Below are 27,753 nucleotides of genomic sequence, written 5' to 3' on the forward strand. Positions count from 1 at the left end.
CTAGCCCCTCCCTAACTCTAATCTCCTCCAGTCCCATAACCTCCCGAGATATCTGTGCTCCTCTAATTCTGCCCTCCTGATCATCGCTGATTATAATCACTCAACCATCGGTGGCTGTGCGTTCTTTTGCCTAGGCCCCAAACTCTGGAACTCCCTCCCTAAACCTCTCTTTCCTCCTTCAAGATGCTCCTTAAAACCGACCGCTTTGACCACCTGCACTAATTTCTCCTTAGGCGGCTCGGTATCAAATTTTTTGTCTCATAATATTCCTGTGAAACGCCTTGGGACCCGTCACTACGTTAAAGGCGCAATGTAAATACACGTTGTTGTTGATAAGATGGGAAGTGATACAGAATAGTTCCAGGGTGACCCAACCTTATAACACACACTACTGAGTCTGATTAAGGATGGATTTGCTGCATAAGAGGAAAGAGAATGACCATAGACTTTAAAAGGGGCAGTCGTGTTTGACAAACCTTACAGAATTCTTTAAGGAGATAACAGACGTGATCGAGGGGGAATGCTGGGCATGTGGCAAAGCCTGGTACCAGATGCCACATGGGGATTATTCGGGAGGATTGAGGGGTCTGGAATTATTGGAGGGTTGCAAAGTGGATTAAATATTGGTCAGAAGGAACAAATTAGAGAATCAGAATTAAGGGCAGTTTGTCAGTGGTTGGCAGTGGGTAGTGGTGTCCGACAGGGTTCAGTTCTGAGGCCGTTCCTGGTCCCTGTGTCTATCAACAATCTGGATATAGGGCTCGAGGGAGCGGTGTGTGAATTTGAAGATGACTAAAATAGAAGGCAGAGTAAGGAAGCGACAATGGGATATTGATAAGATGGGGAATGGGCTAAAACTATCCGATGGAAGTCAGTGTCAGGAATTGTGAGGGGCATGCTGATCGATAATACCAGCAGTAATGGCTCTGTGAATGGGAATGTGTGCGGGGCTGGGGGGCAGCGGGGAGCAGAGGGATTTGGGGGACAGGTCCACAGGACATTAAAGGCAGCAGCTCCTGGTGATGGAGCTGTACAACAAAGCTAATAATTCTAGGTTGTATCACGAGGTACAGAATATAAAAGTGAAAAGCTCAGTAAGCCCTCAGTTGGAGGGCTGAGCAGTCTTGGGCTCCACACCATAGGAAGGATGTTGCGGCTTTAGAGAGGGAGCAGCACATTCACTGGGATGCAGGCTGGTACCAGGAAATACAAAGAAGAAGAAAGACTTAAACAATTGGGGCTTTTTTCACTAGCACAAGACGATGAAGTGTTTAAAATTCTATACCGTTGGGACAGGGTGTGTCCAAGCAGAATGTCTCCAGTGATTGAGGGTCTGGAGCGAGGGGCCAGAGAAACCAGATTAAATGTGAGATTTGGAACAGAGGGCTGGAGAAAGCTTTTCACACAGAGAGTTGTGAGGCTGTGGGATTCACTCCTAGGATTAGTGGTTTGGAACAGAAACGGTGTGAAAATTCAAGATTAGATTGGAGAGGGGGATAAATTAAAATGGATATGGGAACAGGGTGGTAAATGTGGTTGGATTGTTTGGTTATGTCGACTGTAAACATGGCTTGTTTCAATTTGTCACTTGAATGTTCAATTTCATTCTGAATATTTAACTCTGACCTCATAATGAACAGGGTGGATAAAGGGGAACCAGTGGATGTGGTGTATTTGGACTTCCAGAAGGCATTTGACAAGATGCCACATAAAAGGTTACAGCACAAGATAAAAGTTCATGGTGTTGGGGGTAATATATTAACATGGATAGAGGATTGGTTAACTAACAGAAAACAGAGAATCGGGATAAATGGTTCATTCTCGGGTTGAATCGGTAACTAGTGAGGTACCGCAGGGATCAGTGCTGGGACCCCAACTATTTACAATCTATATTAACAACTTGGAAGAAGGGACTGAGTGTAACATAGCCACGTTTGCTGACGATACAAAGATAGGAGGAAAAGCAATGTGTGAGGTAGACACAAAAGACAGGCTAAGTGAGTGGGCAAAAATTTGGCAGATGGAGTATAATGTTGGAAAGTGTGAGGTCATGCACTTTGGCAGAAAAAAAATCAAAGAGAAAGTTATTATTTAAATGGAGAAAGATTGCAAAGTGCTGCAGTTCAGTGGGACCTGGGGATACTTGAAACACAAAAGGTTAGTATGCAGGTACAGCAAGTGATCAGGAAGGCCAATGGTAACGGTCTTTATTGCAAAGGGGATGGAGTATAAAAGCAGGGAAGTCTTGTTACAGCTGTACAGGGTATTGGTGAGGCCACACCTGGAATACTGCGTGCAGTTTTGGTTTCCATATTTACGAAAGGATATGTTTGCTTTGGAGGCAGTTCAGAGAAGGTTCATTAGGTTTATTCCGGGGATGAGGGGGTTGACTTATGAGGAAAGGTTGAGTCGGTTGGGCCTCTACTCATTGGAATTCAGAAGAATGAGAGGTGATCTTATCAAAACATAAGATTATGAGGGGGCTTGACAAGGTGGAAACAAAGTAAATGAGTTGACGGCACAAATCATTACAAATGGGTACGATTTGGTGGCCATTACTGAAACGTGGTTGCAGGGTGGCCAAGACTGGGAATTAAACATACAGGGATATCTGACAATTCGGAAAGATAGACAAGATGGGAAAGGAGGTGGGGTAGCTCTGTTAATGATATCAGGGCAGTTGTGAGAGACGATATTAGCTCTAATGAACAAAATGTTGAATTATTGTGGGTGGAAATTACAGATAGTAAGGGGAAAAAGTCACTGGTGGGCGTAGTTTATAGGCCCCCAAATAATAACTTCCCGGTGGGGCGGACAATAATCAGGGGAATAATGGAGGCATGTGAAAAAGGAACGGCAGTAATCATGGGGGATTTTAACCTACATATCAATTGGTTAAATCAAATCGCACGGGGTAGCCTTGAGGAGGAATTCATAGAATGCATACGGGATTGTTTCTTAGAACAGTATGTTACAGAACCTACAAGGGAGCAAGCTATCTTAGATCTGGTCCTGTGTAATGAGACAGAAATAATAAACGATCTCCTAGTAAAAGATCATCTCGGAATGAGTGATCACAGTATGGTTGAATTTGTAATACAGATTGAGGGTGAGGAAGTAGTGTCTCAAACGAGAATACTATGCTTAAACAAAGGGGACTACAATGGGATGAGGGCAGAATTGGCTAAAGTAGACTGGGAACACAGATTAAATGGTGGCACAATTGAGGAACAGTGGAGGACTTTTAAGGAACTCTTTCATAGTGCTCAACAAAAATATATTCCAGTGAAAAAGGGCGGTAAGAGAAGGGAATAAAGGAGAGTATCAAATTAAAAACCAATGCGTATAAGGTGGCCAAGGTTAGTGGGAAAATAGAAGATTGGGAAAATTTTAAACGACAGCAAAGAATGACTAAGAAAGCAATAAAGAAAGGAAAGATAGATTACGAAGGTAAACGTGCGCAAAACATAAAAACGGATAGTAAAAGCTTTTACAGATATATAAAACGGAAAAGAGTGACTAAAGTAAATGTTGGTCCCTTAGAAGATGAGAAGGGGGATTTAATAATGGGAAATGTGGAAATGGCTGAGACCGTGAACAATTATTTTGCTTCGGTCTTCACAGTGGAAGACACAGAACCCATGCCAGAAATTGCTGGTCACAGGAATGTGGGAAGGGAGGACCTTGAGACAAACACTATCACTAGGGGGGTAGTGCTGGACAGGCTAATGGGACTCAAGGTAGACAAGTCCCCTGGTCCTGATGAAATGCATCCCAAGCAGCTAATGTAACGCCTCTGTTTAAAAAAGGGGGCAGACAAAAGGCAGGTAACTATAGGCCGGTTAGTTTAACATCTGTAATGGGGAAAATGCTTGAAGCTATCATTAAGGAAGAAATAGCGAGACATCTAGATAGGAATAGTGCAATCAAGTAGATGCAGCATGGATTCATGAAGGGGAAATCATGTTTAACTAATTTGCTGAAATTCTTTGAGGATATAACGAGCATGGTGGATAGAGGTGTACCGATGGATGTGGTTATTTAGATTTCCAAAAGGCATTCGATAAGGTGCCACACAAAAGGTTACTGCAGAAGATAAAGGTACGCAGAGTCAGAGGAAATGTATTAGCATGGATAGAGAATTGGCTGGCAGAAAGCAGAGAATCGGGATAAATGGGTCCTTTTCGGGTTGGAAATCGGTGGTTAGTGGTGTGCCGCAGGGATCAGTGCTGGGACCACAACTGTTTATAATATATATAGATGACCTGGAAGAGGGGACAGAGTGTAGTGTAACAAAATTTGCAGATGACACAAAGATTAGTGGGAAAGCGGGTTGTGTAGAGGACACAGAGAGGCTGCAGAGAGATTTAGATAGGTTAAGCGAATGGGCTAAGGTTTGGCAGATGGAATACAATGTCGGAAATGTGAGGTCACCCACCTTGGAAAAAAAAACAGTAAAAAGGAATATTATTTGAATGAGGAGAAATTACAACATGCTGCGGTGCAGAGGGACCTCGGGGTCCTTGTGCATGAAACTCTTTTGGAGTCCTTGTGCATGAATCCCAAAAAAGTTAGTTTGCAGGTGCAGCAGATAATCAGGAAGGCGAATGGAATGTTGGCCTTCATTGCGAGAGGGATGGAGTACAAAAGCAGGGAGGTCCTGCTGCAACTGTACAGGGTATTGGTGACGCCGCACCTGGAGTACTGCGTGCAGTTTTGGTCACCTTACTTAAGGAAGGAAAAAAATTAGCTTTGGAGGGGGTACAGAGATGATTCACTAGGCTGATTCCGGAGATGAGGGGGTTACCTTATGATGATAGATTGAGTAGACTGGGTCTTTACTCGTTGGAGTTCCGAAGGATGAGGGGTGATCTTATAGAAAATCATGAAAGGGATAGACAAGATAGAGGCAGAGAGGTTGTTTCCACTGGTCGGGGAGACTAGAACTAGGGGGCACAGCCTCAAAATACGGGGGAGCCAATTTAAAACCGAGCTGAGAAGGAATTTCTTCTCCCAGAGGGTTGTGAATCTGTGGAATTCTCTGCCCAAGGAAGCAGTTGAGGCTAGCTCATTGAATATATTGAAATCACAGATAGATAGATTTTTAACCAATAAGGGAATTAAGGGTTATGGGGAGCGGGCGGGTAAGTGGAGCTGAGTCCACGGCCAGATCAGCCATGATCTTGTTGAATGGCGGAGCAGGCTCGAGGGGCTAGATGGCCTACTCCTGTTCCTAATTCTTATGTTCTTATTAATGTTGGGGAAGTCCAGAACCAGGGGTCACAGTCTAAGGATAAGGGGTAAGCCATTTGGGACCGAGATGAGGAGAGACTTCTTCACCCAGAGAGTGATGAACCTGTGGAATTCTCTGCCACAGAAAGTTGTTGAGGACAATTCACTAAATATATTCAAAAAGGAGTTAGATGTAGTCCTTACTACTAGGGGGATCACGGGGTATGGTGAGAAAGCAGGAATGGGGTACTGAAGTTGAATGTTCAGCCATGAACTAATTGAATGGCGGTGCAGGCTCGAAGGGCCGAATGGCCGACTCCTGCACCAATTTTCTATGCAGAGAGGATGTTTCCACTGATGGGGGAGACTAGAACTAGGGCCATAATCTTAGAATAAAGGGCCGCCCATTTAAAACTGAGATGAGGAGAAATTTTTCTCAGAGGGTTGTAAATCTGTGGAATTCGCTGCCTCAGAGAGCTGTGGAAGCTGGGTCAGTGTGTATTTCTGTCTTAAATTTATTCAGTTTCTTAAATGATAAGGGAATAAGGGGTTATGGGAGTGGGCGGGGAAGTGGAGCTGAGTCCATGATCAGATCAGCCATGATCGTATTGAATGGCGGAGCAGGCTTGAGGGGCCATATGTTCTTATAACACGCACTTTGACCTTATAACACATATGATTTATCTCTGAGCTTGTAAATACAGATCCCAGTGCCAGAGTTACAGCACTGCCTCCTGAATAAAGCAACTATCTCGATTTTAAGAGCTGGTTACAGTAGACATTAGTGATGTTTATGTACTGATGGTTTTTAGTCAGGAACGGTACCATTTTACACAAAGCCAGAATTAATTTTAATTTAGTTAATGTCCTGAGGGAGTCAAAACTGTGTTTAAAAAAAAAAAATGTTTTTCTGATATTCACTAAAATGAGTTGGAATGTGTTCAGTTTCCGGAATCGATGGCGCGTTCCATCCCTGGGATTCTGCTTCTTTACTCCACTGTCTGCTGACTTTAAATTGTCAGCATTTGCAGGGCAGCCTGTTTGGACGCTTGCTGTACAATTCAAAAATGATCATCTGAGAGAAAAGTAGTGTCCCACAGGAGGGTATCTGTCACTCCCACATGTTGACCAGTACTGGATTATTGCAGCTTTATTCGATCCAAGCTACTTCAGTGCAGCAGAAAAGAAAGAAAAATAACCTAACTTTAAAAAGGGTGTCAGACATTTAATCAAAGCTGGTCGATGGAGTTTGCAGGAATGGCAGGGTCCTTGCAAGGAATTTGCTGCTGGAACCAGGTCTCGGGATTAATGAGGGGAATTCACAGTTTGAGCAATGAAGCAATTGTCAGGTTGTTGGTGGTTTGAAATATTTCCAACAGTTACTTCCTTGCTCAGAAATGCTGAGCTGCTGTGAGTCAGCACATACCCGGGTACCATGACATCAGACACTTCGGGCCAGGGCGGGGTCTGCCCTTCACTGATGTGCCGTTTCTGAGTGAGATTTAAATGTATTCTGAGTGAGCCTGACTTCTGGATATTTTTTCAGTTAGAAACAGAGATGTGTTTTATATTAAATATACATTCACTGGATGTAGTGACTGAGGCATTTGATGGGTAATTTTATTAAGAGTGAATTTCTCTCATGGTTCTGAGCAGCATAGCAATGATGTGGAATAACTAGGAAGAACTCCCTGCTCTTCAACAGTTCCATGGGATCATTTACATCCCTCCAACAGAGCAGATGGGGCCTCGGTTTAATGTCGCATCTGAACGACGGCACCTCCGACAGTGCGGTGCTCCCTCAGTATTTTCCCTCAGACAGTGCGGCGCTCCCTCAGTACTGCCCCCTCAGTACTGCCCCTCCGACAGTGCGGCGCTCCCTCAGTACTGCCCCTCCGACAGTGCGGTGCTCCCTCAGTACTGCCGCTCCGACAGTGCGGTGCTCCCTCAGTACTGCCCCTCCGACAGTGCGGTGCTCCCTCAGTACTGCCCCTCCGACAGTGCGGTGCTCCCTCAGTACTGCCCCTCCGACAGTGCGGTGCTCCCTCAGTACTGCCCCTCCGACAGTGCGGCGCTCCCTCAGTACTGCCCCTCCGACAGTGCGGTGCTCCCTCAGTACTGCCCCTCCGACAGTGCGGCGCTCCCCCAGTACTGCCCCTCCGACAGTGCGGCGCTCCCACAGTACTGCCCCTCCGACAGTGCGGCGCTCCCTCAGTACTGCCCCTCTGACAGTGCGGTGCTCCTTCAGTACTGCCCCTCCGACAGTGCGGTGCTCCCTCAGTACTGCCCCTCCGACAGTGCGGCGCTCCCTCAGTACTGCCCCTCCGACAGTGCGGCGCTCCCTCAGTACTGCCCCTCTGACAGTGCGGCGCTCCCTCAGTACTGCACCTCCGACAGTGCGGCGCTCCCTCAGTACTGCCCCTCCGACAATGTGGCACTCCCTCAGTACTGCCCCTCCGACAGTGCGGCGTCCCTCAGTACTGCGGGGCGGGGGAGAGGGAGAGGGGCAGGGGGGGGTGAACGGGGGAGGGGGGGGAGGAGAGGGGCGGGGATAGGGGGAAGAGGGGGAGAGGGGCAGGGATAGGGGGGAGAGAGACGGGGGAGGGCGAGAGTGACCAAGGCAGGAATGGAGGAAGAGAGAGATGGAGGGAGGGGGAAGAGGGGGAGAGGGGCAGGGATAGGGGGGAGAGAGATGGGGGAGGGCGAGAGTGACCAAGGCAGGAATGGAGGAAGAGAGGGATGGAGGGAGGGGGAAGAGATGGAGATATATATATATATATATAGACATAGAGGCAGGCACGGTAATACAGACAATGAGGTTCTGTTCGGTTTGACTGTAGGAATCCCAGACACATTATTAACTAAAATGCTTGATATCAAAAAGGACGATGGTTAGACTGGGCGAGCCTCCGTCCACAAATAAAAGTCATTTCAAATGTAAAATACAAAATTGTGAAAGTAAAATCTAATTTTGCATTTAATTACAAACTCTGACCACACTTAAATTATACACGATGTTCATTTTAAAGTAATATAATAGTTTCTATATTTTATACACGGGAAGGATATCAGTGAGTGCATGGCAGTTGCTGCTGAGACTGCGGCTATAATTTGTGCCGGAGATTCACCCTGAAGCCAGAAGCAGAAGTGGGGTGAGCGAGGGAGTGCAAGAGACGGAGAGATGGATTGAGGGGGAGGGGGGGGGGGAAGAAGGATGGATGGAGGGGGATTGGATGGAGGGGAGAGGAGGATGGAAGGGAGAGAGAGGGTGGGAGGATGGATAGAGGAGGAATGAATGGAGGGGAGAGAGGGAGGGGGATGGATGGAGGGGAGACAGAGAGAGATAGAGAGGAGGAGGAGGGGGAGGGGGAGGGGGAGGGGAGGGGAGGGAGGCAGAAATATTGACGATTTGTGATGGTCATAAAACTAGCAGAAGTGTGCCTGCACCATGCCATGGCTGGGTTTGGAAGAAGTGACTCAGTAGATGGTTGGTGCTGTCGGGACCAATAATTCTCTCCCTCATTTGTTGTAACCTTTCAGAATCTGTAACTCCTCCACAGGCTGCCACTTCTGGTTGATGGTCATAAGCTGCAAGAGGAGGCACAAGGTGAGTTTTTACTGCCTCCAGGTCTCCGCCATTCATCCAAACATTTTAACAGAGAATTTTTGCCATGCATTCCTGGGATGCGGGTGTCGCTGGCAAGGCCAGCGTTTATTGCCCATCCCTAATTGCCCTGGTGGTGAGCCGCCTTCTTGAACCGCTGCAGTCCGTGTGGTGAAGGTGCTCCCACAGTGCTGTTAGGGAGGGAGTTCCAGGATATTGACCCAGCGACGATGAAGGAATGGCCGATATATTTCCAAGTGAGGATGGTGTGTAACTTGGAGGGGAACGTGGAGGTGGTGATGTTCCCATGCGCCTGCTGCCCTTGTCTTTCTAGGTGGTAGAGGTCGCAGGTTTGGGAGATGCTGCCGAAGAAGCCTTGGCGAGTTGCTGCAGTGCACCTTGTAGATGGCACACACTGCAGCCACGGTGCGCCGGTGGTGGAGGGAGTGAGTGTTGAAGGTGGTGGATGGGGTGCCAATCAAGCGGCTACTTTGTCCTGGATGGTGACGAGCTTCTTGAGTGTTGTTGGAGCTGCACTCATCCAGGCAAGTGGAGAGTATTCCATCACACTCCTGACTTGTGCCTTGTAGATGGTGGAAATGCTTTGGGGAGTCAGGAAGTGAGACAGAATACCCAGCCTCTGACCCACTCTTGTAGCCACAGTATTTATGTGGCTGGTCCAGTTAAGTTTCTGGTCAATGGTGACCCCCAGGATGTTGGTGGTGGGGGATTCGGCGATGGTGATGCCGTTGAATGTCAAGGGCCAGTGATTAGACTCTCGCTTGTTGGAGATAGTCATTGCCTGGCACTTGTCTGGCACGAATGTTACTTGGCACTTATCAGGTCAAGCCTGAATGTCGTCCAGGTCTTGCTGCATGCAGGCACGGACTGCTCCATTATCTGAGGAGTAGCAAATGGAACTGAACACTGTGCAGTCATCAGCGAACATCCCCATTTCTGACCTTATGATGGAAGGAAGGTCATTGATGAAACAGCTGAAGATGATTGGGCCGAGGGACACTACCCTGAGGAGGGTTGGGTCGAGAGACACTGCCCTGAGGAGGATTGGGCCGAGGGTTGGGCCGAGGGACAATGCCCTGAGGAGGGTTGGGTCGATGGACACTGCCCCGAGGAGGGTTGGGCCGAGGGACAATGCACTGAGGAGGGTTGGGCCGAGGGACACTGCCCCGAGGAGGGTTGGGCCAAGGGACACTGCCCTGAGGAGGGTTGGGCCGAGGGTTAGGCTGAGGACACTACCCTGAGGGTGGTTGGGCCGAGGGACACTACCCTGAGGAGGGTTGGGCCGAGGACACTACCCTGAGCGGTTGGGCCGAGGGACACTACCCTGAGCGGTTGGGCCGAGGGACACTGCCCTGAGGAGGGTTGGGCCGAGGGACACTACCCTGAGGAACTCCTGCAGTGATTGACCAACCAAAACAAACGATACAGGCTCCAAGAATAGTGACTCCCGTCCAGCTAGGTTAGCTTTGGATGATTCTAACTCACTCAAACAGCCTTTACTCCCATTTCAAATAGTTTAAAGCTAATAAATAAAAAGGGATTGAAAAAAAATGGAAAAAGCCTGGGTGAGTTTTATCCCAGGTTTCCTGGAAGTTGGTTTCCAGGAAATGAATCCCTCAGTCCCGGGCGGTCTGGAACCCGAGGCTATATACTGATGCACGTTTGCTCACCCACTTTATATAATCAGTGTTAATGTCTCACCCACTTTGTGACTTGAGGGACATGTTATTTGGAGAGATTCATTATTGGTTCTTGTTGTAAAGTAAACCTGCCCCGAGAGCAGAAAATTCCTCGGCATTTCAATCAGCGATGGGATTTTATACCCGGGCAAGGGCTCAGAATCGATGGGATTGGAAACTAGCCCTGCCCATTAATGATAGAAACATAGAAAATAGGTGCAGGAGTAGGCCATTCGGCCCTTCAAGCCTGCACCACCATTCAATATGATCATGGCTGATCATGCAACTTCAGTACCCCATTCCTGCTTTCTCTCCATACCCCCTGATCCTTTTAGCCGTAAGGGCCACATCTTACTCCCTTCTGAATATATCCAACGAACTGGCCTCAACAACTTTCTGTGGTAGAGAATTCCACAGGTTCACAATTCTCTGGGTGAAGAAGTTTCTCCTCATCTCGGTCCTAAATGGCTTACCCCTTATCCTTAGACTGTGACCCCTGGTTCTGGACTTCCCCAACATTGGGAACATTCTTCCTGCATCTAACATATCCAGTCCCGTCAGAATTTTATATGTTTCTATGAGATCCCCTCTCAGTCTTTTAAGTTCCAGTGAGTATAAGCCTAGCCGATCCAGTCTTTCTTCATATGTCAGTCCTACCATCCTGGGAATTAGTCTGGTGAACTTTTGCTGCACTCCCTCAATAGCAAGCACGTCCTTCCTCAGATTAGGAGACCAAAACTGCACACAATACTCAAGGTGTGGCCTCACCAAGGCCCTGTACAACTGCAGTAAGACCTCCCTGCTCCTAATCTCAAATCCTCTCTCTATGAAGGCCAACATGCCATTTGCCTTCTTTAATGCCTGCTGTACCTGCATGCCAACCTTCAATGACTGATGTACCATGACACCCAGGTCTCGTTGCACCTCCCCTTTTACTAGTCTGTCACCATTCAGATAATATTCTGCCTTCCTGTTTTTGTCACCAAAGTGGATAACCTCACATTTATCCACATTATACTGCATCTGCCATGCATTTTCCCATTCACCTAACCTGTCCAAGTCACCCTGCAGCCTCTTAGCATCCTCCTCGCAGCTCACACTGCCACCCAGCTTAGTGTCATCTGCAAACTTGGAGATATTACATTCAATTCCTTTGTCTAAATCATTAATGTATATTGTAAATAGCTGGGGTCTCAGCACTGAGCCCTGCGGCACCCCACTAGTCACTGCCTGCCATTCTGAAAAGGACCCGTTTATTCCCACTCTTTGCTCCCTGTCTGCCAACCAGTTGTCTAACCACGTGTCTAACCACGTTAATACATTACCCCCAATACCATGTGCCTTAATTTTGCACACTAATGTCTTGTGTGGACCTTGTCAAAAGCCCTTTGAAAGTCCAAATACACCACATCCACTAGTTCTCCCTTATCCACTCTACTATTTACATCCTCAAAAAATTCTATAAGTTTTGTCAAGCATGATTTCCCTTTCATAAATCCATGCTGACTTGAACTGATCCTGTCACTGCTTTCCAAATGCGCTGCTATTTCACCTTTAATAATTGATTCCAACATTTTCCCCACCACCGATATCAGGCTAACCGGTCTATAATTCCCTGTTTTCTCTCTCCCTCCTTTTTTAAAAAAGTGGGTTACATTAGCTACCCTCCAGTCCATAGGAACTGAACCAGAGTCCATGGAATTTTGGAAAATGACCACCAATGCATCTACTATTTCTAGGGTCACTTCCTTAAGTACTCTGGGATGCAGACTATCAGGCCCCCTGGGGATTTATCAGCCTTCAGTCCCATCAATTTCCCTAACACCATTTCCTGACTAATAAGGATTTCCCTCAGTTCCCCCTTCTCGCTAGACCCTCGGTCTCTTAGTATTTTCGGGAGGTTATTTGTGTCTTCCTTAGTGAAGACAGAACCAAAGTATTTGTTCAATTGGTTTGCCATTGCCTTGTTCCCCATTATGAATTCCCCTGATTCTGACTGCAAGGGACCTACATTAGTCTTCACTAATCTTTTTCTCTTCACATATCTTTAGAAGCTTTTGCAGTCAGTTTTTATGTTCCCTGCAAGCTTCTTCTTGTACTCTATTTTCCCCCTTCTAATTAAACCCTTAGTCCTCCTCTGCTGAATTCTAAATTTCTCCCAGTCCTCAGGTTTGCTGCTTTTTCTGGCCAATTTATATGCCTCTTCCTTGGATTAAACACTATCCCTAATTTCCCTTGTTAGCCACAGTTGAGCCATCTTTCCTGTTTTATTTTTACACCAGACACGATGTACAATTGTTGTAGTTCATCCATGTGATCTTTAAATGTCTGCCATTGCCTATCCACTGCCAACGCTGTAAGTATCATTCGGCAGTCTCACGTCTCATACCATCGAAGTTTCCTTTATTTACGTTCAGGACCCTGGTCTCTGAATTAACTGTGTCGCTCTCCATCTTAACGAAGAATTCTACCATATTATGGTCACTCTTCCCCAAGGGGCCCCGCACGACCATATTGCTAATTAATCCTCTCTCGTTACACAAGACCCAGTCTAAGATGGCCTGCTCTCTAGTTGGTTCCTCAACATATTGGTCTAGAAAACCATCCCTTATACACTCCAGGAAATCCTCCTCCACAGTATTGCTACTGGTTTGGGTAGCTCAATCAATATGTAGGTTAAAGTCACTCATGATAATTGCTGTACCCTTATTGCACACGTCCCTAATTTCCTGTTTGATGCCATCCCCAACCTCACTACGACTGTTTGGTGGTCTGTACACAACTCCCACTAACGTTTTCTGCCCTTTGCTATTCCGTAGCTCCACCCATACAGATTCCACATCTTCCAAGCTAATGTCCTTCCTTACTATTGTGTTAATTTCCTCTTTAACCAGCAACGCCACCCCACCTCCTTTTCCTTTCTGCCTGTCCTTCCTGAATATTGAATACCCCTGGATGTTGAGTTCCCAGCCTTGGTTACCTTGGAGATGTCTCCGTAATCCCAATTACATCATACCCGTTAACAGCTATCTGTGCAGTTAATTCATCCACCTTATTACGAATGCTCCTCGCATTGAGACTCAGAGCCTTCTGGCTTGTTTTTTTAACACTCTTTGTCCTTTTAGAATTATGTTGTATTGTGGGCCTTTTTGATTTTTGCCCCTGATTTCTCTGTCCTCCACTCTTGCTTTTCTCCTTCCTACCTTTTGCTTTTGCCCCATTTTTACTTCCCTCTGCCTTCCTGCATAGGTTCCCATCCCCCTGCCATATTAGTTTAACTCCTCCCCAACAGCACTAGCAAACACTCCCCCTAGGACATAGGTTCCGGTCATGCCCAGGTGCAGACCGTCTGGTTTGTACTGGTCCCACCTTCCCCAGAACTGATTCCAATGTCCCAGGAATTTGAATCCCTCCTCCTTGCACCATTCCTCAAGTCACGTATTCATCTGAACTATCCTGCAATTCCTACTCTGACTAGCACGTGGCACTGGTGGCAATCCTGAGATTACTACCTTTGAGGTCCTACTTTTTAATTTAACTCCTAACTCCCTAAATTCAGCTTGTAGGACCTCATCCCATTTTTTACCTAGATCATTGGTACCTATATATACCACGACAGCTGGCTGTTCACCCTCCCGCTTCAGAATGCGCTGCAGCCGCTCCGAGACATCCTTGACCCTTGCGCCAGGGAGGCAACATACCATCCTGGAGTCTCGGTTGCGGCCGCAGAAACGCCTATCTATTCCCCTTACAATAAAATCCCCTATCACTATTATAACAACACAAGAACCAGCGTGGAAACTTCGGTCCCAACAGCACTAACAATAAAATGGCCATTTCCGTACCTCTCCCGATGCAGCTGGAGACTTTCTGAAGGACACAATCACACTGTATTTTTAATCACCTTTGAATTTCTTAATCCCCACAACAATAGTTTCTTCACACACCCAGAGTCCGTATTCCGGGTCCCAGAGACACCCAGAGTCCGTACACCGGGTTCCAGATACACCCAGAGTCCTTACACCGGGTCCCAGAGACACCCAGAGTCCCTACACCGGGTCCCAGAGACACCCAGAGTCCCTACACCGGGTCCCAGAGACACCCAGAGTCCCTACACCGGGTCCCTACACTAAGCCCGAAGAGAAATGTAAATATATTTCAATGTCTGCATTAATTGAATGTCGGCCGTTTTAATCAAGTCTTGGGACGTATAAAGTCTGTGTGTGACCCCCTGCTCGCACCGATTGAAATGTTTGTGCTCAGCTTTCCCAACACCTAAATGATTGTATAGTCGGAGGGGGGGCAGCGGTTCCGTGTGGGTGGGATTAGCAGCCTCTGGGTAGAGGTCTGTGGGACTCACTCCCGGAGGGTGGAACTGGGCAGGTTTGGTGTAGGACAAGAATCGGCAGCATGAGTCTCCAATCTGCACTCAGATTGACCGGCTGCCAGAGTTTACGTCACTGAGATTTGCAAATCTCTCTCTGGGCAGGGCTGCTCATGGTTAGCCCGCATCCTGTTTCATTCCTTGTGCAATGCTGGGTGTTACCGGGAATCACCGAGGCAGCCCCAGCATCAACAACTGAAAGTACAAAGAATAATCGGTTACCTTCTGGGGTGTGTTGGGGTCCACGTTCTCCCATGGAGTCGGGTTACTGGTCTTATTAATTCTACAACAGAGTGAAAATAACCTTAGAAATAGGTTAGAACCATTTCATCATCGGTTTAAAAAGTGATTGGATCTCACAATGCTGCACACACACACACACAATAACCACACTGCACACATACAGAACAATCACAATCACTGCTCAGGGCTCAAAAACTTTGCAGTTCAAAATTTGAAAGTTCTGTCTATTCAATTAAAAATATATATCTTGCATCTCTTTCCACTTCTTCTTCCCTTGTCAGCCTATAATCGTCAAATACAGACTCACAGCAAATAAAAAGCTGCTACAAGTGAACTCAGAACGAACAAATCAGAGAAATTTACAGCACGGAAAGAGGCCATTCGGCCCATCGTGTCCGCACCGGCCGACCAAGAGCTATCCAGCCTAATCCCACTTTCCAGCTCTTGATCCGTAGCCCTGTAGGTTACGGCACCTCAAGTGCACAAGCAAGTACTTTTTAAATGTGGTGAGGGTTTCTGCCTCTACCACCTTTTCAGGCAGTGCGTTCCAGACCCCCACCACAGCGAAGAAATTTCCCCTCACATCCCCTCTAAACTTCCCCCCAATTACTTTAAATCTATGCCCCCTGGTTGTTGACCTCTCTGCTAAGGGAAATAGGTCCTTCCTATCCACTCTATCTAGGCCCCTCATAATATTATACACCTCAATAAGGTCTCCCCTCAGCCTCCTCTGTTCCAAAGAAAACAAACCCAGCCTATCCAATCTGTCCTCATAGCTCAAATTCTCCAGTCTGGGCAACATCCTCGTAAATCTCCTCTGTACTCTCTCCAATACAATCACATCTTTCCTGTAATGTGGTGACCAGAACTGCACGCAGTACTCTAGCTGTGGCCTAACCAGTGTTTTATACAGTTCAAGCATAACCCCCCTGCTCTTGTATTCTATGCCTCGGCTAATAAAGGCAAGTATTCCGTATGCCTTCTTAACCACCTTATCCAACTGGCCTGCTACCTTCAGGGATCTGTGGACACGCACTCCAAGGTCCCTTTGTTTCTTTACACTTCTCAGTGTCCTACCATTTATTGTTATGGTTAACAACGGGTAGTAGAGGAGATGGTCTATAACCCCCGACCCGTCGCACGCTTCCCCTTAACCCCTGAGGGTGCAATGCTTACATGACGTCGCTCTTGGTGGTGAGGAAATAGATGCAAACTGTAGTGGCTCCTGAAGCAGCAGCGGCCATGAGCGTGACCAAAGGAATGAGCTGAGGGGAGACAGACATTTACTCAGCAACAAGCAGAAAATCAGGAGCCAGTTTGTGTCTAATCGCCCGGAGAAATTACTGCAACTAAAGTCTTCAAAGTGTGGATTGGGATGAGCTGAGCCAGGGAATCAAAGAGTCAGAGGGCAGATTCTCAATGTTACAATATAAGAGTGAAAGTGCAAGCAAGATTAGCTTTGGGAAAAAGTGCTGACGCACATCACCAATCACTGTCACCAACGGTACTGTGGTTAATTAAACAAAGTTAAATTAATTCAATGTTACTGGGCTGGGTTAATGTTACTAGTTTGATTACTGTTACTGGGTTGGGTTACTTAAGGAAGTGGCCAGAGTACTTAAGGAGGCGGCCTTGGAAATAGCTGATGCATTGACAGTCATTTTCCAACATTCCATAGACTCTGCATCAATTTCTATGGAGTGGAGGGTAGCCAATGTAACCCCACTTTTTAAAAAAGGAGGGAGAGAGAAAACAGGGAATTATAGACCGGTCAGCCTGACATCGGTAATGGGTAAAATGATGGAATCAATTATTAAGGATGTCATAGCAGCGCATTTGGAAAGAGTTGACACGATAGGTCCAAGTCAGCATGGATTTGTGAAAGGGAAATCATGCTTGACAAATCTTCTGGAATTTTTTGAGGATGTTTCCAGTAGGGTGCACAAGGGAGAACCAGTGGAGGTGGTGTATTTGGACTTTCAGAAGGCTTTCGATAAGGTCCCACACAAGAGATTAATGTGCAAAGTTAAAGCACAAGGGATTGGGGGTAGTGTGCTGACATGGATTGAGAACTGGTTGGCAGACAGGAAGCAAAGAGTAGGAGTACATGGGTACTTTTCAGAATGGCAGGCAGTGACTAGTGGGGTACCGCAAGGTTCTGTGCTGGGGCCCCAGCTGTTTACATTGTACCTTAATGATTTAGATGAAGGGATTAAATGTAGTAGCTCCAAATTTGCGGATGACACTAAGTTGGGTGGCAGTGTGAGCTGCGAGGAGGATGCTATGAGGCTGCAGAGTGATTTGGATAGGTTAGGTGAGTGGGCAAATGCATGGCAGATGAAGTATAATGTGGATAAATGTGAGGTTATCCACTTTGGTGGTAAAAACAGAGAGACTGACTATTATCTGAATGGTGACAGATTAGGAAATAGGGAGGTGCAACGAGACCTGGGTGTCATGGTACATCAGTCATTGAAGGTTGGCATGCAGGTACAGCAGGCAGTTAAGAAAGCAAATGGCATGTTGGCCTTCATACCGAGGGAATTTGAGTACAGGGGCAGGGAGGTGTTACTACAGTTGTACAGGGCCTTGGTGAGGCCACACCTAAAGTACTGTGTACAGTTTTGGTCTCCTAACTTGAGGAAGGACATTCTTGCTATTGAGGGAGTGCAGCGAAGGTTCACCAGACTGATTCCCGGGATGGCGGGACTGACATATCAAGAAAGACTGGATCAACTGGGCTTGTATTCACTGGAGTTCAGAAGAATGAGGGGATCTCATAGAAACGTTTAAAATTCTGATGGGTTTAGACAGGTTAGATGCAGGAAGAATGTTCCCAATGTTGGGGAAGTCCAGAACCAGGGGTCACAGTCTAAGGATAAGGGGTAAGCCATTTAGGACCGAGATGAGGAGAAACTTCTTCACCCAGAGAGTGGTGAACCTGTGGAATTCTCTGCCACACAAAGTTGTTGAGGGCAATTCACTAAATTTATTCAAAAAGGAGTTAGATGTAGTCCTTACTACTAGGGGGATCAAGGGGTATGGCGAGAAAGCATGAATGGGGTACTGAAGTTGCATGTTCAGCCATGAACTCATTGAATGGTGGTGCAGGCTCGAAGGGCCGAATGGCCTACTCCTGCACCTATTTTCTATGTTTCTATGTTACTGGGCTGGGTTACTGTTACTGGGCTGGGTTAATGTTACTAGTTTGATTACTGTTACTGGGTTGGGTTAATGTTACTAGTTTGATTACTGTTACTGGGTTGAGTTAATGTTACTAGTTTGATTACTGTTACTGGGTTGAGTTAATGTTACTGGGGAATTTGCCAGTTTAGAAACTGTTGTATCGGAGGACAAACAACAACTTTTAAAAATAAACTCTCAATTCGAATTTTATTTAAAATTAACGATTCTAAGTGTTCTCAAATTCCGTTTCTTTTTATTCCTCATTTTTAATATTAGATATCTAAATATTTGAGGTCTAAAATGAAATGTAATTACAGAGCTCAAGGAGGAATGGCCATTTCAGCAGAAGCGGCGGAATTGAATCCAAACTCTAAATAACTTTCATTCTCACCTCCTTCCTTTTCCAGAGCATTGAGAAAAAGCGCACCATCTTTTCTCGGGAAATGTCCTGGTTATTGGAAGGAAAATGGGCAATGTAGTTACACTTTAATTAATTTATTTATTACTAATTGTCTTCAGAGTAAAGTCAGTAAATTATCTGCTTTAGATTAAATTGATAATTTATAAACAGCAGGAATATTCGTAATTGTCTCAGCTCCTACCTTCCAGGCGAACGAGTTCAGCTGTGAAGTATTCTGCTTCCTGATTCTGATATATTTTGTATCAGAGCAGGGAGGCGGCGGCGGCTCCGGTCACGTAGGCAGTAACCGGCGGAAAAATCGACTAATATCGAGACCGATACTCGGCGAGGATGCGCCGGTCCCACTGCGCGCCCTGCTGGCAGCAGGTGGAATCGCACATAGAACCCGGAAACTGACACACACAGGGAGACAGAGACACACTGGGAGACAGAGACAGACACACTGGGAGACAGAGAGACAGAGACAGACAGGGGAAGAGAGAGAGAGACAGGGGGAGAGAGAGAGACCGGGGGAGACAGAGAGAGGCAGGGAGACAGAGAGAGAGACACACACACACACACAGGGAGACAGAGAGACACACATAAGGAGAGAGATAGAGACACACACAGGGAGAGAGACACATACACAGGAAGAGAGACAGAGACATACACAGGGAGACAAGAGACAGACAGGGAGAGAGAGAGACACACAGGGAGACAGAGAGAGACACACAGGGAGAGGACAAAGTATTATTTAAATGGCGATGGCTTGGGAAGTGTCGATGTACAGAGGGATCTGGGTGTCCTTGTACACCAGTCATTGAAAGCAAACATGCAGATGCAACAAGCAGTTAGGAAGGCAAATGGTATGTTGGCCTTCATTGCAAGACGATTTGAGTATAGGAGCAAAGATGTCTTACTACAGTTACACAGGGCCTTGGTGAGACCGCACCTGGAGTATTGTGTGCAGTTTTGGTCTCCTTACCTAAGGAAGGATACACTTGCCATAGAGGGAGTGCAGCGAAGGTTCACCAGATTGATTCCTGGGATGGCAGGACTGTTGTATGAGGAGAGATTGGGTTGACTAGGCCTGTATTCATTAGAGTTTAGAAGAATGAGAGGGGATCTCATTGAAACGTATACAATTCTGACTGGGTTGGATAGACTGGATGCGGGGAGGATGGTTCCCCTGGCTGGGAAGTCTAGAACAAGGGGTCACAGTCTCAGGATACGGGGTAGGAAATTTAGGACCGAGATGAGGAGAAATGTTTTCACTCAGAGGGTGGTGTACCTGTGGAATTCTCTACTACAGAAGGCTGTGGAGGCCAAGTCACTGAATGTATTTGAGAGAGAGATAGATAGATTTCTAGACACAAAAGGCATCAAGGGGTATGGGGAAAAAGCAGGAATATGGTGTTGAGATAGAGGATCAGCCATGATCATATTGAATGGCGGTGCAGACTCAAAGGGCCGAACGGCCTACTATTGCTCCTATTTTCTATGTTTCTATGAGGCACAGGGAGAGAGAGAGAACACAGAGAGACAGATACACACAGGGAGACAGGGAGGCACACACAGGGAGAGAGACAGAGACAGAGGAAGAAAGATGGACAAACAGGGAGAGAGAGACACACACACAGGGAGAGAGAGAGAAAACCACAGGGAGACAGAGACACACACACGAAGACAAGACAGAGAAACACACAGGGAGACAGAGAGAAACACACAGATTCCACTTTCTGGCTCTCCTTGCAGCGACTTGGCGTCGCGAGCCTCATCGCCCCTACTGAAACATTTAAAACAGCTCCACAATAACCATCGGGGAAAGTGTGGTTGCAGGATGGACATTGAATGGAACAGAAAATGATGTCGGGGCGAGCAGGAGTAAATCTACCCGCTCCCGGATCAGCTCAAACCCAAAACCTGTTTCATCAAACGGCTGAAATACTTGCTTGTGTCACATCGTCTCAACCTGCTTAATGCCAACCTTCTCAGTGTGTGTACGTCTCTCTCTCTCTCTCACTGTGTGTCTCTCTCTCCCTGCGTGTCTCTCTCTGTCTCCCTGTGCGTCTCTCTGATCCCTGTGTGTGAGGGGGAGTGAGGGGCAGGGTGTGGGGAGGGGGAAGAGTGAGGGGTGAGGGAAAGAGTGCAGGGTAGTGTGTTTGGGGGGGGGGGGGGGGGAAGGGAGTGAGGGGCAGATAGTGGGGAGGGGGAAAGAGTGCGGGGCAGTGTGTGGGGGGGGTGCCCCGAAGTGGGGGAATCCGAGGTTTGGGGGCAGTCTCCTGCACGACAAGTCGAGCTGCGAAATAGCTGACAATAAAATGACTTTCAACCATTGCCCTGTAACAACCTGTGCAGCATGGGGTGTATGATAACAAGCTCTGTGCTGCTACAGGAGATGTGGTATTGGGGATGGGGGTCTGAGAAAGGTGGGGGGGGGGGGGGGGGCAACGGGAAGCTTCCGAGGAATCGACAGGTTGGGGGAGACGAAGGTTCGAGTCCTCCCACGGTGTGAAATGACACGAGAGGTTTCCAACCTCAGCAGACCTGGAGAGGTATTTGAACTTTGCTGCTCATATCCTGCCCTATTGACCCATCACCCCTGCCCTATTGACCCGTCACCCCTGCCCTGCCCTATTGATCCATCACCCCTCCCTCGTTGACCCTCCATTAGCTCCCTGTTCTCAGCGCATGGACTGAAAACACCATCCTGATCTTCAACGCTCTCCATGGCCTTGCTCCAATGTGCCCCTTCACTCTGTCCAGTCTGTAACCCGCTTGGCTCGGCTCGGCTGCCCTATGACCGGTGGCACTGCCTCCATCTACTTGTCCCCTCATCCCTCCACCTGGCAACATCTCCCCAGCCTCAAAACCTTCCTTCAAACCTTCAGCCACCTCGCCCAACTCCTCTCTGCAGGTTGGTCTGATGGCGAATTGAGAAGCAGACTGGGATATTTTGCTATGCCAAGGTGCTATATAAATATAAACTGCTGGATTTTGCAGGACACAGTAATCGGGAGTACAAAGCAATGTAACTGGACAGAAAGGACACACGTCCGTCTCTTGTAGTCTTCAGTCTCCCGTTGCCATCTCTGTAACTCTGCAATCCAGAGTCGCCACTGGTGAGGGTGCAAGCTCACACCACCAGGAAACTGGCCACAGACCACCCTTGGAACTGTGCCCCTGGACTGTGCTCGATGCAGTGATCGCTGCTTTCGATAATCACACTCAACAGCCTCTAACTTTATATGAAATAATCACGTCAGGTTGGCAGCTCTCGCTCTCTGTATGTTTGCACTGCAGATATTTATTTTATTTCATGATCAAGTTTTCTAATTTTTCAAAGTCAGACTTTTAACAAACTATAAAGGATTCTGTGTTTATAAAAAATACAAGTTTATTGTAAATTTCTACCCAGTTCTGATTTGTCTGTCTGGAGCCAAACTGCTGTGTTAGCTAAGGTTGCGCTCTCTCCGGGGTCAGCTGAGGTCATTTGTTGAGAATAAGTTCTGGTAGAATTCCATCTGTTGCTGGCTCAGGGAGGGTTTTACACTCTGAAGGGATTTCAGAAAGTGACGGTGATTCACAGCAGCTGCATCAAGTCCGTTTTCTTGTAGAGCCAGCAAGGCAGCCTGTGGGGACAAAAGAGTCAAAATAAAGTGTTCCATGGGCAGGTGATCACAAGACGAGGGGTGGGGGAGGGAGGGGGAGTGGCAGAGGGAGTCTGGGGTCACGTGGGGAGCGACCCCGGTGTCTAGGGTCACGCTCAGACAGGCACGTGTATTGGGAGCTGCAGTTGGAGAACGGTCAGAACAATATCCCGAGGGGCAGTAGCTCAGTGCTGCCTCCTGCAGGCTATTCAGAGCAGCTGCTGCCTGTCAATCACACAAAGTGCAGCACCTGACAGATACAGTTGAGCTTGGGATCAGGATCACTGGCCACACACCTGGCAACGTCTCTCTGTCTCGGGCGTGGGGCGCTTAATACTGGGAGCAAAAGATGGGAAAGAGTTCGATTCCACACAGCCTTATTGGGCAGGAATTGAGCTGCAAGGCTGGACTTTATACAAACACCAGCACTCATTGGTAGGAGCGAGAAACAGCTGACCTTTCACCTTTCCACAGATGCTGCTTGACCGACTCGGTTTCCAGCAGTTTTTATTTCAGATTTCCAGCATTTTTCTTTTGATTTCGATACACATCAAGGCGGTTCGTAGACTGAAGCACTTCACCGGCTGGGAAATGCTGCGTGCATGATCGGTCTCATCAGTAGAGTAGCAGCAACCGATCAGTGCAATGCTGAAGATTCTGTGGGTCAGTCCCTCGGTGGAAGCGGAAGTACAAACACAAAGCCCTTGAGCAGTTCAGGTCCACGCGCAGTGCAAGTTAGCCAACAGATTTCACTCCTATTTCTTCACAAGAATCACAAACCTGTGACAACACCCACAGTCCCCACTCTGCCTTGTGCTGCCGGTTTAACAGGGTACGTGTGGCCACAGCCTGGACCAGCCTCATCTCAACGGCGACATAAACTAATCCAGGTTTCATTATTCACTCAAACCCCCAAACTCTTCCTTCCTCCCCTTCTAAACAAAGTTCATTTTTCAGTTTTAGCCCCTTCCCTTCGAGTCCCAGTGTCTACCGGGAACTGTCTACATTCAACTGCTGCAAGGGCAGAGACTGAATAAACCCAGTCTGCTGCCCAACTCCCTGTGCAGGCACTTCAATCCTACCCTCACACCTCAAGCTCACCTCTTTGCACAAATTCTGTAAATCAGCTCCAGTAAAGCCCACCGTCTCAGCTGCCAGCTCCTCCAAGGACACATCATCCAGCGGAGTTTTGGACGTGCAGATCCTCAGTATGGAAAGTCTTGCCTGTGTGTAATAAATGATCAGCACAGCAGCAGCCAAACTGGACAAGCAACTATACCAAAAAACAGATTATCTGCTCATTATCACATTGCTGTTTGTGGGAGCTTGCTGTGCACAAATTGCCTGCTACATTACAACAGTGACTACACGTCATTGGCTGTAAAGCTCCTTGGGACGTCCCGAGGTTTTGAAAGCTGCTGACTAAACACAAGTCAATTTTTCTTTCTTCAATAAACATCTTTACATAGATTTTTGATGGTGACATGAATACAACTTAAACCAACAATGGAATCCCTCAGACTAGTGAAGCTCGGACTAACAAACACTAACTAGGACATTAATCGTACACCATGGACAACGTCTGGCACCGACACTCACGCATACACTTGCCTCTTTATCTGGAGTCGGAACAAAGATTATTTGGTCAAACCTCCCAGGTCGCAGCAAAGCATCATCTAACAGGTCCGGCCGATTTGTAGCAGCGACCACAATCACATCTTTGTTACAGACCTCCTGAAACTCCAACTAAACAAAGGGAGAAACAATGTTCGATTATACTCAAATTGATAAAACAGTATGTGTGAATCTTCTGTTGAAATGTTAATGATTAAATGGTAATGTAGAGTGACGAGATTCTACAGCTCGCTGATGCCTGTGTGACTGAGTCTTGCATCGACAGGAAAATGACTTATTTTAGATCGACAGTGTAACACAGATTAAACATCGGCTTCAGTTAGCTGTAGCTGTCTGTGTCAGAGGGTAACCAACACACATAACTCCCTGATTCTGTTCTATTTCAGTTGAGCGATCTCTCCAAGCTGGGCTCTCCAAGCTGGGCTCTCCTGCTTGTTCGTGGTGTCAGAGGTGAATTGTGCCAGTAGTTTGGACCACACTTTGCAGGTGTTAAAATTTACACACGAAGGGGAGGAGATGAAATTCAGTACCTCACTCAAATGGTTGGACTTTAGGTTATTTTGGAAGAGCTTGTGCAGTCTGCAGAGCAAGATCCCACAAACAGCGATGTGATAATGTGACTGCAAGTATCTTGCCGCACTCTGTCGATGTAATTACTTCACTCGTACAGCTGAAGACGGAATGTAATGCTCGGACCATTTATTTACTGCCTGTTGGTGTGGACAGGAGAGCGTGATGTCACGCAGGGTGTGAGATACTGGGAAAAGGATAATTCCACCCTGAGGGAGGTATAATGGAGAAGTTTTAGGTGACAGAAAGCACAGGCTGTTTATGGAAAATGACCTTTTTGTTGTGAATATAAAAGGTGCTGGGAGAGGCCTGAGTTGTAACAACTAAAACGCTTCACGTACAAGGCACGGTTGAGTTCCTGTCGCACAGTGCATATTCTGTGTGGCATTGATGAATGGAAAGTGACAGATAAGACGCGATCAGAATACCCTGCTTCGAAGTACTACCAGGAATCTCAAATATCCATTTGCAGAGAACCTTGGCTTAACGTCGCACCCAAAGGGCAGAGGCTTTGGGCAGTGCAGCTCTCCCCCGGCTTAGATATGCTCAAGTCTTCATGTGGGACTCGAATCTGAAGCCTTTCACCCAAAGGGTGTAACTGAATGAGCCCAGCAGGTTCCTCCAGACACTCCACAGTGCTCACTGCCGACAGCGTTACCGGGGAAAACTGAATCTCGATCTGCTGCTGCCAAGGCAGGTGTGCAGCCAGGGAAGAACACGTGCCAATTTGCTCTGTAATCGATTGGCAGAAAGAACAACTGCTGAGAGTTAATGGAGGTGAATGACTGAGAGAGACCAGGACCCACACCGTACTCCCAGTTCCCCAATCCCAACCTTTGGGAAAGCACCAGCAGTTCTGCTGTAAAACTGGGCGATAACATTACAATTTAAGAGAGAATTATCACCGAATTAAGCCTCACTGCACAGTTCCGTAGACTTCTGATTTTCTGTTACATCTCAAGTCAGTTACAAAAGTCAGTTTTTAAAAACATTATTAAGTACCCCTTTCAGAATGAAACATCTCCAGCTATTAATTACCTTTATGGTGAACCTGGTGCTCCAGCTAGGGGCAGGGAATGGGAAATGATTCTAAGCCCGTCTCAGTGCCAGCACCAGATATATTATGGGCTGGATTTTGAGTAGAGACCCTTTCACATCAAGTACTCACATGACGAGACACCGCAGTGTCAGCTGTGGCTCAGAAGGTTGTGGGTTCAAGTCGCACCCCAAGAACTTGAGCATAAAAATCCAGGCTGACACTCCAGTGCAGCGCCGAGGGAGCGCCGCACTGCCGGAGGGGGCAGCGCCGAGGGAGCGCCGCACTGCCGGAGGGGGCAGCGCCGAGGGAGCGGCGCATGATGCCTGTCTCTCGGTGGGAGGGGGGGAAGGGGTGGGCCTGACGGGACGCCTATGTCTCGGGGGGAGTGGGGTTTAATGGGACACCAACGTTTCGGCGGGGGGGGTGGGGGGAGGACACACACACAGGACGCCTGTGTCTCGGGGTCAGGGGATGACGGGACACACGTTTCTCTGGGTGACCTGCTCATTAATTCAGAATTAGGGACAGTGTTTGTGTAGGTCTTTTGAGCAGTTCATTTATTCAATCAAAAACCTTTAGCCCTGGTAAGAATGAGCACTTTCTGCGTTCAGGCCACACGCTTGGCCGATTTAATCTTTCACCTTTTTTGTCTGTCCCTCGGATTGTTCTCCTTCACACTCGAGCGTTTTCTGTCCACTGCCTCTCCTCTCAGTCACTGACCGGCCAATTCCATCCATCTCATTAAGAAGAACCGACAGGACCCGCTCATGGACACTGCGGCCACTCGTAGCGTCGAGTGACCGGGATCCCAGCATGGAGTCAATCTCATCTAGGAACAGGATTGATGGAGCGGCGGCTCGAGCTTGCCGAAAAACCTGCACTTAAAACAGACCAGTCAGTGGGGGTCGGGAATCCGGACACAACTCTACCGACTGTTACCAGGGTCTAATCATTTAGTATTTGCAAGTTCGATAGGCTAGTTAGCAGAGGATTAAAGGAGGTGCAATGTTGATCACCGAGAACATACATAACATAAAAACATAATAGGAGCAGGAGTTGGCCATTCGGCCCCTCGAGCCTGCTCCACCGTTCAGTAAGATCGTGGCTGATCTGATCATGGACTCAACTCTACTTCCATGCCCACTCCCCATAACCCCTGACTCCTTTATCATTCAAAAATCCGTCTATCTCCACCTTAAGTATATTCAAAGACCCAGCCTCCACAGCTCTCTGGGGCAGAGAATTCCAAAGATTCACGACCCCCAGAGAGGAAATTCCTCTTCGCCCCCGTTTTAAATGGGTGACCCCTTATTCTGAAACTATGCCCCCTAGTTCTAGATTCTCCCACGAGGGAAAACATCCTCTCTGCATCTACCCTGTCGAGCCCCCTCAGAATCTTATATGTTTCAATAAGATCACCCCTCACTCTTCTAAACTCCAATGAGTATAGGCCCAACCTGCTCAACCTTTCTTCATAAGACAACCCCTTCATCTCAGGAATCAACCTCGTGAACCTTCTCTGAACTGCTCCAATGCAAGTATATTAAAAATGGAGACCAGAACTGTACGCAGCACTCCAGGTATGGAGTACAATGTGCAGTTGTAAAAGGACTTCCCTTGTTTTATACTCCAACCCCCGGCAACAAAGGCCAACATTCCATTTGCCTGAGCTCACGCAGACCAGATGATCAGAATATACACAGAAACAAAATGGCAACAGACACCACTGTTGTGTTTCTGTAATTCTATATACCTGGACAGCGGTACACTGTTCAGTAAAACCTGCTTGCTGTTGAAGACTGAATGAAGCTGCTGGAAATACACACCTGAGCCAAGGCCTTTTCAGAATCGCCGACAAACGGTGAGAAGAGATCAGCTCCACTGACTGACAGGAAGGAACAGCGGCAGCTAGAGGCCGCAGCCTTCACCAGTGTGGTCTTTGCACATCCGGGGGGTCCGTACAGGAGAATTCCCCGTGTGGGCTTCACACCCATCCTCACAAATGCCTCCGGGAACATCATTGGCCACTCGATACTCTGCACAGAGAATCCCACAGTTACAAACGGCACCCTCGACTCCCTCAAACTCATTCACAGAGCAGGAGGGAATG

General features: G+C 47.5%; 2 protein-coding genes across 3 annotated transcripts; both read right to left on the reverse strand.

Annotated features, from left to right (window-relative positions):
* Window positions 1–8,191: 8,191 nt before the first annotated feature.
* c17h15orf48 (chromosome 17 C15orf48 homolog) lies at window positions 8,192–22,252 on the reverse strand. Of its 2 annotated transcripts, none has more exons than XM_070858659.1 (5): window positions 22,164–22,252; window positions 18,741–18,797; window positions 16,340–16,428; window positions 15,143–15,203; window positions 8,192–8,820 (listed from the first exon to the last, which is right to left on the reverse strand). In XM_070858659.1, the coding sequence occupies exons 2-5, from the start codon at window positions 18,777–18,779 to the stop codon at window positions 8,752–8,754; spliced, it is 258 nt and encodes an 85-aa protein (XP_070714760.1). In that variant the 5' UTR covers window positions 18,780–18,797; window positions 22,164–22,252; the 3' UTR covers window positions 8,192–8,751. The 2 variants fall into 2 exon arrangements, with proteins under 2 accessions (XP_070714760.1, XP_070714759.1); XM_070858658.1 differs by lacking the exon at window positions 22,164–22,252 and adding an exon at window positions 18,952–19,063.
* On the reverse strand, window positions 22,129–27,676 carry afg2b (AFG2 AAA ATPase homolog B). The gene is made up of 5 exons (XM_070858657.1): window positions 27,470–27,676; window positions 26,285–26,518; window positions 24,011–24,145; window positions 23,501–23,623; window positions 22,129–22,381 (listed from the first exon to the last, which is right to left on the reverse strand). Exons 1-5 carry the CDS (start codon window positions 27,662–27,664, stop codon window positions 22,229–22,231), a joined length of 840 nt encoding a protein of 279 aa, XP_070714758.1. The 5' UTR covers window positions 27,665–27,676; the 3' UTR covers window positions 22,129–22,228.
* Window positions 27,677–27,753: the final 77 nt, after the last annotated feature.

The sequence above is a fragment of the Pristiophorus japonicus genome, chromosome 17 (genome assembly GCF_044704955.1).
Source record: "Pristiophorus japonicus isolate sPriJap1 chromosome 17, sPriJap1.hap1, whole genome shotgun sequence".
Classification (NCBI taxonomy): Eukaryota; Metazoa; Chordata; class Chondrichthyes; family Pristiophoridae; genus Pristiophorus; species Pristiophorus japonicus.

What these genes read in the sequence shown, in the direction of transcription:
- c17h15orf48 (XM_070858659.1), bottom strand. Translation starts at nt 18,779, where the DNA reads ATGGTGCGCTTTTTCTCAATGCTCTGGAAAAGGAAGGAG. An exon ending in ACCACCAAGAGCGACGTCAT is followed by an intron (nt 15,204 to 16,339) that starts GTAAGCATTGCA and finishes ACTCTGTTGTAG; the next exon opens with AATTAATAAGACCAGTAACC. An exon ending in ACCCCAACACACCCCAGAAG is followed by an intron (nt 8,821 to 15,142) that starts GTAACCGATTAT and finishes CTCCTCTTGCAG; the next exon opens with CTTATGACCATCAACCAGAA.
- afg2b (XM_070858657.1), bottom strand. Translation starts at nt 27,664, where the DNA reads ATGATGTTCCCGGAGGCATTTGTGAGGATGGGTGTGAAGCCCACACGG. An exon ending in CCGAGGGACAGACAAAAAAG is followed by an intron (nt 24,146 to 26,284) that starts GTGAAAGATTAA and finishes CCCTTTGTTTAG; the next exon opens with TTGGAGTTTCAGGAGGTCTG. An exon ending in TACAGAATTTGTGCAAAGAG is followed by an intron (nt 22,382 to 23,500) that starts GTGAGCTTGAGG and finishes TTGTCCCCACAG; the next exon opens with GCTGCCTTGCTGGCTCTACA.